This window comes from Terrapene carolina, unplaced genomic scaffold (assembly GCF_002925995.2).
Source record: "Terrapene carolina triunguis isolate 2854851 unplaced genomic scaffold, T_m_triunguis-2.0 Scaffold193, whole genome shotgun sequence".
Lineage (NCBI taxonomy): Eukaryota > Metazoa > Chordata > Testudines > Emydidae > Terrapene > Terrapene triunguis.
Window position 1 is genome coordinate 7,860,848 of NW_020664544.1, and position 12,725 is coordinate 7,873,572.

Here is a 12,725-nt window from a genome sequence, read left to right on the forward strand (position 1 = left end):
GCTGACGCCCTCAGCATTATCTCCAACAGCCAGGCAGTCAGAACTAAACAAAAGGTAGGAGGCTGGTAGAGGATTGCACAAAAGAGCAGAGTGGGGGTGATAAGACAACTTCAAATGAGGCCCCTACATGAAAGTGATAAGGATGAGTATTTTTACTGCCAGGTAAGAGCCCTCCAGAACAGCAGACTTTGAGGTGCAGGCTCCAGCCGTGACCACACGCCTGTTTTATGCAGACAGCAATCTCAGCACATGCTTCATTATTTCTTAGCAGCTATTTTTATTGCTGTAGCACGCAGGAGGCCCAACCAAGGGCTCCATTGTGCGAACACTGGACAAACAAAAATTGATCACTGTCCTGAAGAGCTTACATTCCAAGTAAAAGAAGAGACAAGTGGATACAAAACTGAGAAACAGTGAAACAAGGTAACTGAGAGGATTACAACCAGAATGGTTCAGTGGTACCAGCACACCACCTGACCAACGAGATATCACAGCAGAAGAGAGTTTTAAGAAAGGATCTGAAGGAAGAGAATGAGGTGGCCTCGTCAGCCTGCGGATGTTTATGGGGAGCTCCTTCATAGGGTCAGCATGGCTTCCCAAAAGGAAAAACAAAACTGGCATTGGCATATTCTCAACAAAAATTCCTGATTTAAACAGACAAACTAGAACAAAATGAAGTCTTCCTACCACTGTTAAACGTAACTATTTATCTCAGTCTTCAATCGGGCATTGATTGATTCTCTCAAGTAACAGGAAACTCCTCACCGCATGGATTTGCCTTCTCTGAAGCGATCACAGAATTCTATTCTATTGTATGTCTGTTGTTCCCCACCTATTACTTGGCAGTCATGAAAGACGGTAAATAATCACTGGTCAGAGCAAGCCACTGCATGATCTAAAGTACTTTGTTATTCCAGTCCCATATCTTCACACTGCTCTGCTAGTGTACCCCAATACCCTGCTATTCTGGTCCTAAGCAAATCCTGTTAACTGTAGCAAGTTATGTAGTAAGTTTTATGATGAGGTGAACTGTCATTCAAGGACTAATAAGGGACCCCAAACAAATGTATTTGAATCCCAGTCTCAAGAGGTGAAAATCTAGTACAAGTTACCTGTAGCAACACCTGTGCTTTATAGATCAGGCTGTCAGTAATTTGGTATTCTTGTCCATTATGGACTGGTACTGGTAATTTAGTATTGTTGTCCATTATATGTAGGCTTGGCAAAATTAGATTTTTTAAAAAATATTTTTGACAGATTACATCAATTGTTATTTTTAAGTTTTTATATTTTTAGCAATTTAAATTTTCACTCTGGGAAATTATACCCCCATGTCAAACAATTATTTAATGACAGCAGACACAGAGTTAAAATGATAAACCTTTGTAACCATTAAAATGCAAATTGTCAACATAATATGTCAAAATATACAAAGGAAATAACTTTAAGTCAAACTAATACATTTCTCAAGCTGGATTTTTCTTATTTCACCTATTTATTAAACACTAGAAGCTTTCAAAACAGGAGGTCAAAATAATTGGAAGTTGTCTATTTTGGGAGCCAAATTCCAAAACTGTGGCAACAAGAAAACATTGGTTTTATTTAATATTCACCCCACAGAAGGAGCTCTCTAAACAATGGTTGCTTAAAACCAACTGCCTCATGCAGGCAGAAATATTCATCTCTTCTGTGAATTTAGAAGTTAAAATAAATTAATATTGACTATTTTGGAGCCACACAGATAGCAACTCTCACCAACTGGAACAAGTGGCAAAATTAATGTATTGCTTGGGTGCCCCTAAGTTTTGCTCCAGTTTGAAACTTACCAGACCCTATCAGCAGGTGCTGTACGATCACCACCATTATGCGGCGCTAGAGGAGGTCAGTCCAAGTGTAGCTCACAGTACTCTAAAGCAGTTTGCAAAACCTCATCTTTAATATGTAGGTATTTCCATAAATGACTACAGGATGAAGCTAGGCCAGCCTGCACTGCATGATGAAACCTGTAGTCTCTATGGCCTACATTTCTATATTAAATAATAAATATTAAGCTCTTCATATAGTTCCCATCCGTAGATCTCATAGTATCATTTATTCCCACTTTGTGGGTAGTGAAACTGAAACACAGATTAATAGCCATTTTTTTTAGAAGCATTCACTAGTTTTGTGCCCCTCCATCTCTGGGTGTGCAATCAAGACATTTTTGCTAGAGGGAAGAAGGTCTGAGAGAATAATTTCGTGTCTTTAGAGTGCTTTTCACTTGTCAACTACTATATAAATGTTAATGTTTATTACAAGGGTCTCTGAGGGGAACGCTGTTCTAAAAACATGCCCAAGTCACCATATCTGTTAAACCCAGACCCCCCTGAAAAAACCCTCCTCACAGCCATCAATTCTCCGGTAAAGCCCAACTAAGAGGCCTTTGAAGTGGGAGCTAACCAAACAGTGCACCATGCCTCAAAGGGCTTCCAGACATCACGGTCTAAGGATCTGTCTTCCAGGACACACGCCCAAAACAACATGCACCAGTACTTGCAGACATGTTTCTGTAGTATCTAGTTGTGTTTCTCTCCATCTTTGGCACTTACCAGTCGGTCAGTCCCGGGCTCCAGCTTAACTTCAGCACTAAGGGGATGGGATGCATCATCTACTGCAGTATCTGGGGACGACGCTTCACCAAGGACTATCAGCCCCTAGAGGAAAGAAAAATGTAAGAATTATTACTGTACCATGGTGGATGGATTTCTTCAGTCTCATGTCTCTTCCCCTTCTTCACACTCCAGAAACCTAAACCACCACAGCAGGTTTGTGTCCAAAGCACCATTCAAACAGGATGCCAAACAGAATCCCTGCTGCCTAGATTTTCACGTCATCTAAGTTAAACTGGTGCAGAACCCATGGCTTTGACCCATCCATAGCATACAGTCAGCTCCCTCTCAGGCAAGGCTGCTGAATACTGCCCCCTCCTCTCTGATGCACTGCATATATGAGGAGTCAGCTAGCTGTCTGTGAGCAAATACAAAGAGAACATTTCAGTGGAGTGGAAAAGAGAACTGCTTCTTGTAATAAAGAATACAAAGTGGATCCTCCATCACAGCAAGACAAAGGGGAGGGCAAAGTCACAACTGTGCCAATGCAAAGGCAATAAACCCTGGCTAAAAACCCCACAACCAACAAGGAGCTCAGAGCAGATTTTCACCATGGATGCTGCATTCTCAGAGACCAATACAGGAAAGAAACACACCGATATTAGAAGCCCTCTACACCAACACTCCACACAGAGATGGACTATAAGCCACCAGGAACCATATCCCCAACAATGTCACGGCAAACCTGGTGGCTGAACTTTGTCCTCACCTGCAACTATTTCACATTTGGGGATAATATATACCTTCAAGTCAGCAGCACTGCTATGGGTACCCGCATGGCCCCACAGTATGCCAACATTTTTATGTTGGACTTAGAACAACGCTTCCTTAGCTCTCGTCCCCTAATGCCCCTACTCTACTTGCGCTTCATTGATGTCATCTTCATCTGCACCCATGGAAAAGCCGCCTTTGAGGAATTCCACCAAGATTTCAACAATTTCCATCCCACCATCAACCTCAGCCTGGACCAGTCCACACAAGAGATCCACTTCCTGGACACTACAGTGCTAATAAGTGATGGTGACAAACACCACCCTATACTGGAAACCTACTGACCACTATACTTACCTACATGCCTCCAGCTTTCATCCAGACCACATCACACGAGCCATTGTCTAACGCCAAGCTTTAAGATACAAGCACGTTTGCTCCAATCCCTCAGACAGAGACAAACACCCACAAGATCTCTATCAAGCGTTCTTAAAACTACAATACCCACCTGCTGAAGTGAAGAAATAGATTGACAGAGCCAGAAGAGTATCCAGAAGTCACCTACTCCAGGACAGGCCCAACAAAGAAAGTAACAGAACGCCACTAGCCGTCACCTTCAGCCCCCAACTAAAACCTCTCCAGCGCATCATCAAGGATATACAACCTATCCTGAAGGACGATCCCTCACTCTCACAGATCTTGGGAGACAGGCCAATCCTCGCTTACAGACAGCCCCTCAACCTGAAGCAAATACTCACCAGCAACCACACACCAAAAACACTAACCCAGGAACCAAATCCTGCAACAAACCCCGGTGCCAACTCTGTCCACATATCTATTCAGGGGATACCATCATAGGAACCTAATCACATCAGCCACACCATCAGAGGCTTGTTCACCTGCATATCTACCAATGTGATATATGCCATCATGTGCCAGCAATGCACCTCTGCCATATACACTGGCCAAACCAGACAGTCTCTACGCAAAAGAATAAATGGACACAAATCAGACATCAAGAATTGTAACATTCAAAACCAGTTGGGAGAACACTTCAACCTCCCTGGACACTCAATTACAGACCGAAAAGTGGCAATTCTCCAACAAAAAAACTTCAAAAACAGCCTCCAACGAGAAACTGCAGAACTGGAATTAATCTGCAAACTGGACACCATTAAATTAGGCTTGAATAAAGACTGGGAGTGGATGGGTCATTACACAAACTAAAAACTATTTCCCCATGCTAATTTCCCCCCTACTGTTACTCTCACCTTCTTGTCAACTGTTTGAAATGGGCCATCCTGATTATCCCTACAAATGTTTTTTTCCTCCTACTGATAATAGGCCACCTTAATTGACTAGTCTTGTTAGAGTTGGTGTGTGGGTGTGTGTGTGACATATATAAAATCTTCCTACTGTATCTTCCACAGCATGCATCTCATGGAGTGGCTTTTAGCCCACGAAAGCTTATGCCCAAATAAATTTGTTAGTCTCTACGGTGCCACAAGTACTCCTCATTCTTTTTACTGATATTTAAATAATCACCAGCAGCTACAAATCCAGTAGGGCATGGCAGGGTGGAGAGGGTTGTTTTATCAGGGTTCTAATGATATCTATTCTCTTTTGTTTTTTTTCCCCTTTTACCCCATAACACTTGGGGTTTAATCAAAGGCCAGAACTATTCTACCTCTATGTTTAGCAGATGCTAATAATTCATCATGGCTGTACGTGCATGAGGAGTTGACAAAGATGACCTATTTAACATTCCAGGGGGGGGGGGGGGGGAAGAAAGAGAGAGAGAGGGGAGGGAAAAATGTTGGGGGGAAGAAAAACTGGGGAGAAAAGGGGGGAGGGGAGAGGGCAGGCACAAAAGCCCTATTTGGCCCTATATGCGCCCCCCCCCCCCCCCCCCAGGTAAACAGAACTTAAAGATGACAACAAGAAACTGGAAACAAAAGGATAACAGTAGTGAAGGGGCAGCAATAAGGAGACCAGGACGACGATAAAGCTTGTGAGGGTGGTGGGAGCACGTGGAGAGCCTTAAAGGCATAAATATACTATGAGGTGAAGGTAAATTAGGACAATGGTCATCTCTGGTCATGGAGGTGACTGGTCCTTCCCTAGGATGCAGGCAGGGCTACTTGGAATGAAGATACCGGACACGGATCAGCCACTTGAAGGCCTCAGAGGCTACACTACGTGTTGCCACACAAGCAATCAGAGCTCCAGTTTTCCAGGGACAAGACAAGGCCATTAAGGCTAGGGAAGAGCAAAAATGCCCCCGAGTCCAAAGAATAACTCTGTGGCCATGAGCATGGTCCCTTATTATTGTTAAGTTATTTATTTTTTAACTGCACACTTATACTGGCTGCACTTTTCCACACCAAAACTCAGGCCCAAACTTCACTGCCATCATTCCTCTCTCCCTGCACTCCTGGATCCTGTGCCAACACCTGCATCCTCCCAGAGCGCGCCACAAGCCCTTGCATGGACATTTAGTGTAGCAACAACTGCATCTTAGCTGTATCGATGGCACTGATCCCATATTTGGGCCTTTCTAGGAGCCTAACATCACGGCTTGAGGGAATCAGATCTAGAACAGCAGTCCACTGGGTTTCCAGAAAATCATGGTGGCAACCCATAATCTAGTAATTAATTTATGTAAAAATCATGTAATGAGATAAGCATGTTTAAATAAAAGGGGTAGATGGTTTCTGACTAACAGTTCTGGCTACCTCTATTCTTCCATCTCCCTCCTTCCTTATTACCCCTAAGGAAACTACCCAATGTCCAGAGTGAATGTTAATTTATTAATTTCTATGGTTTTCTGGGAGTGTCAGGAGGGTGGCTGGGCTGAGAAGGGATGGGGAGATGCTGGCTTCTGGAATTCTAGAAATGATTAAATACTGCTGTGCTTCTTCTCCCAGCCACCCTAAACGTTGATCTACCCAAAGTGACCCATCACCTTCTGTAACCAGTTCCAAACCCACCTGAGGTTGGGAACCAGCAACAGGGAGGTAGGTCAGGTAGAGGAAAACTGGCATGGAGCTAGCAACAGTGAGACTGGCACTGGAGAATGGTGTGTTGGAAATCCAAGGGAAGTCTTTTTTCTTCTCCTGGCGCTCATGGATTTGTGTGCCCTTTGTTTTGCTCAGGGAAAGCAAAAGTGAGGAGGCAGGAAAAGTCAGGGTTATAAAGGGCTTTACTAATCTTCAATTCATCCTGAGCAAGAACACAAGTGGATGAGCAGAACTGTTCTGTGAGTTCCAGGAAAACTGCAATGATCAGGTCTAGCACCTTTGATATTTATTAATAGTAACTGATTTGCAATTTTTTTTTTAAATGTCAATCGTCATTTCATTCTCAGTACCTGAATAGTCTCTCAGTTGAACCTGCCATTGTATTGTTGTCATCAGATTGAGCTTCTCTGACTAATATACAAAAGCTTTAAGAATGCAGCTCACCATGTGGAATGCAGGGGAGAGGAAGCCTATTTTAAAATAAAATTTGATGTTCTAAAAACCTTCATTTAAAACTTTGAAACTATATCTTTTTTTTAAGCTTCCATATAGGATATTTATTACCAATTCCTACCTTACATTCTCTCTCAGGCACTATCCTGAACTGGGCTGTGGGAATCGGCTAGATTTCTTTCATCAACACCCTATATAATTTATCACACTATCAGAATGTCACCCTTCCTTTAGATGGTTGGGTGTTTTATTTTACTTTTTCAAGCATCAATGATTTACTCTTCTTTGTAATAATAGGTAGGGATAAGATCATTAATTGACATTACAGTTCAACTCTTTAAAGCAGGAAAAGTAGAGGGAATCATGTGAGCCCTATCAGGGACTTAGTATTACTTTTTTTAAAGCACCAGAAACATGCTAGGCACTTTGCAGACAAGAAATTTGATGGTTCCCCCTCACATTTACTAGTTAGTCTAATTACGTCTTCCCTGTGCAGGTTTTATTAATAACTATGGGATTAACTGGAACCCATCTGTATACCCCATCTGAGAACATGACATTTCCCAGAAGCATGGTGCTCATACTCCTATAGTATCAATCCGCCTCAGACAAAATGATATTGGGTGGGAAGGGGGCAGTAGAATGCAAAGTTGCATCAGAAGCGCCACAGTCTTAGGGTACGTCTATACTACCCACCGGATCAGCGGGTAGTGATCAATCTATCGGGGAAATCGATTTATCGGACGCGATAAATCGATCCAATCGCTCTGCCGTCAACTCCTGTACTCCACCATGGCGAGAGACCGAAGCGGAGTCAACCGGGGGGGGGGGGGGGGGGGGGGGGGGGGGGGGTGGCAGCGGCAGTTGACCCCGCACCGTGAGGACGCGAGGTAAGTCGACCTAAGATATGTTGACTTCAGCTACGCTATTCTCATAGCTGAAGTTGCGCATCTTAGGTCGATCCCCCCCACCCCCACCCTAGTGTAGACCAGGCCTTCGACTGAGCTCCTCACACGGAGACTGTAGTCATCATCTTCAAACCCTAGTATAAATCTGACCCACTGAGCTAGCCCAAGCTTTAATAGGAGATGTGTTTGGGAAAACTGCTGCAATTCACTTTTTCTGGCAACAAGTTCCTCCCAATAACTGTTTCAGAACCGCTCTTCCCCCCGCTTCCAACCACCATTCAGAACAAAATCCCTGGGTTTCTTCCAGATTAGCAACTCCAAATTGGCCACATAACTGTACGCATGTTACACTACCACCATGACCACCAAGCAACTAGACTAAGAATAGACATAGTACAATAAACCCATCTGTCTGAACTGAGAAACAATTTGAACACAGACTGAAGAGGTAAAAATTACTCCAGCCCCTCCCTACCTGCTTTCCAAGAAGCAGTTTCACTCAACCTCTTTACACTTGAGTCAAGCCCGTAAGAGCAGATATTTTCATGCAAAGATCTTTTAAAAAAAAAAAAAAAATCTAAACTTAAATTATTCCCTATTACTCCCACTCCCAATCTAGTACAAGTAAAAATAATAAAGGTAGAGAGAGAGAGAGAGAGAGAGAGAGAGTGTAAATTCACTGTCCCCTCCGCCTCAATCAGAGTACTCTGCTAACAGTGGAGCCAGTATACTACTGTTGCAGGGAGGGGCAAAAATTTTTGAAAAAGAATTTGCCCGTGTGCCAACAGCTATGTTCATGGGTAGCGTTGTCATTTTCTCTAATAAAACCTAGCAGTGAGAGAGATGCCCAAGGTTTTATGAAATGAAGACAGACACATATTATGCAATTTACTTCATAAGCACATTTATTCCCCCAAACATAATAAGCAGACACGATATGTCCAAAATGAAGATACGACACTGCAGCCCATATCCTTCATAGTTGTATTATGATGAAATTTATATAAGATGAGTCATGTAAAGTGTCACTGGAAAAGCTATGATTTGCTGAATATGATTATCCGTTTATATGCATATATCATTTTTGTATCCGAAGTTATGAATACTGACTACGAATCTGTATTTCAAATGTGCTTACTCTGGAAAACACCCAGAGGTAGCCTTTCAGGTACAACAATGGTAAAGCTAGAGACTGCCAGTGGCTCATCAACAAAGACAATGGGCTGTGGAACAGCTTAGCCTTCCTGTGCAGCGGTTCTCAAACTGTGGGTCGGGACCCCAAAGTGGGTCATGACGAGGGTGACCAGATGTCCAGATTTTACAGGGACAGTCCCAATATTTGGGGCTGTGTCTTATATAGGCGCCTTTAGCCCCCCCCCCCCCCCCCCCCCCCCCCCCGCACCCCCCATCCTGATTTTTTCACACTTGCTGTCTGGTCACCCTAGTGACGACCAATGTTCCCTCTAATTTTTTCCCACCCATGTGCAGAATAAATTTTGTTATGTGCACTAAGGTAATGTGCACCTGTGCGCCACCAGTAGAAACAAAAAAACTAGATATAATATATATTATTTTTAAAAAGTTACCAATAGGGATAATTACTCCAGCCAGTACAAGTTAGGCATTTTAGAACTTACTACTCAAAGAATTAAATTTAAGTGTAAGAGAAATAAATTATGAAATGCACAGACCAGTCAAAAAATTAAAGCAACACACTTTGAAAGAATAAAATTACAGAGAATATGTGCGCATTGCAGGAAGTACCAAGAAGTAACAACAATAACAGTGTTGGGAGGTGTGAGACACAGACTGGGTGTGTGCTGGCTGCTGAGGAAGTTTCTGAGAGACGCCCGTCCGCTGTCTCTTTAAGGCACTCACTGAAGGCTCTCCTCCTCCTGAACCATGTCCCTCCTCCCCCACTCTGCGGAGATGGGGTACATGGGCGGGGAGAGACAAAGTGTGTGCGCGCGCATTGCTGGGGAAGTCTCAGAGAACGTGTGCTGTCTAATTAAGGCACTCACTCACTCACCCGAAGGCTTGTTCAGACCGTAGAGCTGCTACGAGTCCTGAGCCCCATCTCCTCTACCCTGTTCTGTGGAGATGGGGTACAGGGGCTGGGAGAGGGGGACACCCCGACATCAGCACCCTCCTTTCCACCACCAGGCTCTGCACAGCCAGCAAGAGGATCCCAGGAGCAGCTGCACGAGCAAAGCAGCAGTGGGGGAGGGGCACCTGAACATGTTGCCAGCTGGATGTGCGTGGCTCTGTTAATCAACTGCACGGCACTTGAATCTCTCATGGGCGGCCGCCCAAGCGCACAGCTTACAGGGAACACAGGTTGCAACCCCATTTTAATGGGTTTGCCAAGACTGGCTTAGACTTTCTGGTGCCCAGGGCTGAAGCCAAAGCCAAGTTGAAGCCCAAGCCCCACTGCCCAGGCAAAAGCCCACTGCCTGAGGCTGAAACCCTTGGGCTCTGGCTTCAGTCTCCCCTCTTGGGGTTGTGTAGTAATTTTTGTTAGAAGGGGGTCACAGTGCAATGAAGTTTGAGAACCCGACTGTAAACTAGGGCTGTCAAGCGATTAAAAAAATTTATCGCGCAATTAATCACCCTGTTAAACAATAATAGAATTCCATTTTTAAATATTTTTGGATATTTTCTACATTTTAAAATATATTGATTTCAATTACAACACAGAATACAAAGTGTACAGTGCTCACTTTATTTTTTATTGCAAATATTTGCACTGCAAAAAACAATAGTATTTTTCAATTCACCTAATACAAGTACTGTAGTGCAATCTCTTTATCATGAAAGTTGAACTTACAAATGTAGAATTATGTACAAAAAATAACTGCATTCAAAAAATAAAACAATGTAAAACTTTAGAGGCTACAAGTCCACTCAGTCCTACTTCAACCAATCACTTCGACAAACAAGTCTGGTTACAATTTGCAGGAGATAATGCTGCCCGCTTCTTGTTTACAATGTCACCTGAAAGTGAGAACAGGCTTTAGGCATGGCACTGTTGTAGCCAGCATTGCAAGATATTTACATGTCAGATGTGCTAAAAATTCATATGTCCCTTCATGCTTCAACCACCATTCCAGAGGACATGCGTCCATGCTGATGACGGGTTCTGCTCGATAACGATCCAAAGCAGAGCAGACTGACGCATGTTCATTTTTATCATCTGGATCAGATGCCACCAGCAGAAGGTTAGTTTTCCTTTCTTCTGTAGTTTCTGCATCTGAATGTTGCTCTTTTAAGATTTCTTAAAGTAAGCTCCACACCTCATCCCTCTCAGATTTTGGAAGGCAATTCAGATTCTTAAACCTTGAGTCGAGTGCTGTAGCTATTTTAGAAATCTCATATGGGTACCTTCTTTACGTTTTGTCAAATCTGCTGTGAAAGTGTTCTTAAAACCAACATGTGCTGGGTTATCATCCGAGACTACTATAACATAAAATATATGGCAGAATGCTGGTAAAACAGAGCAGGGGACACACGATTCTCCCCCAAGGAGTTCAGTCACACATTTAATTAACACTTTTTTTTAACAAGCATCATCAGCATGGAAGTGTGTCCTCTGGAATGGTGGCCAAAGCACGAAGGGGCATACGAATGTTTAGCATATCTGGCACGTAAATACCTTGCAACGTCAGCTACAAAAAGAGAATGCCTGTTCTCACTTTCAGGTGACATTGTAAATAAGAAGCAGGTAGCAGTATCTCCCGTAAATGTAAACAAATTTGTCTTAGAGATTGGCTGAATGAGAAGTAGGACTGAGTGGACTTGTAGGCTTTAAAGTTTTACATTGTTACATAACTGCACTCAAAAACAAAAACAAAAAAATCTACATTTGTAAGTCACACTTTTATGATAAAGAGATTGCACTACAGTACTTGTATGAGGTGAACTGAAAAATGTTTTATCATTTTTACAGTGCAAATATTAGTAAACCAAAATAATAATATAGTGAGCACTGTACACTTAATATTCTGTGTTGTAATAGAAATCAATATTTGAAAAAGTAGAAAAACATCCAAAATATTTAATAAATTTAAATTGGTATTCTATTGTTTAACAGTGCGATTAAGTATTGAGTTAATCGCACGAGTTAACTGCGATTAATCAACAGCCTTACTGTAACGTTTCAGCCAGCCTGTGATGGCTGCTATGACTCAAAGCCATGTGACCAGCTCTCATGATACTGAACTCCATTTTGGGTACCTGTATTTTTCCACAAATTGGGCTGGGAACTGTTTTTGGAACAAAGGGTTCCTGGCATATGGTAAAGCTATATAAGGTGGGGTGTGATATCATCAAGGGACCTCACTCCCCACACAAAGAACTTCTGGAAACACCTGAGGAACAAAGACTGAACTGAGGGAAGTGCTGGTCCCAGACTAAAGCGATTTCTAGCCTGTGTATGGAAACTTGGTAGACTGCTTGGTAGACTGCTTGTAAAAAGTTACAAAAACCCCAAGTCTCAAGTTTGCTACTAGCTAGGCCTACAAGCCTTTGAACTTCCCCATAAATACATACAGACTTAATATATTTGGTCTTTCCAGCATACAGCTTACTACAAAGTTTCAATTCAACCATCCAAATATGGTGAAAACACAGCTGACTGATGCTGAGCTGGCTTGACAGCACTACAGACCTTGTAAAAACTGATATTCTGAATTTAACTCCCCTGTCTTCCACTATTTACTTCACAATTTTGTTCTATTTTGATGCAACGAAATTCTGCAGTTTCTTTTAAAAAAATGTAGATTTGGAATAGAAATCTGGAAGTTCAATTTTAAATGTAAGAGTAAAAAAAAGGAATTCAGGACTCTTTCTACAGCAACCATACTTTAAGCCTCATTCTTGTTCTAGGCTCAACCTATGATCAATATGGAATCAAATTATGTTGGCTAAGTAACCAAGAGATTCTACTGCTCCTCTGAATCATTGTTCAATTTTGTCCTTGTGTGATT

General features: G+C 42.6%; 1 protein-coding gene across 1 annotated transcript in view; it reads right to left on the reverse strand.

The window, feature by feature from the left end:
* Nucleotides 1-12,725, reverse strand: part of KANSL1 (KAT8 regulatory NSL complex subunit 1) — a 177,061-nt gene that overhangs the window by 33,411 nt on the left and 130,925 nt on the right. Inside the window, exon 5 of the mRNA XM_024195174.1 lies at nucleotides 2,589-2,693. Coding sequence (XP_024050942.1) covers nucleotides 2,589-2,693 — 105 coding nt within the window. The remainder of the gene's footprint in view (nucleotides 1-2,588; nucleotides 2,694-12,725) is intronic.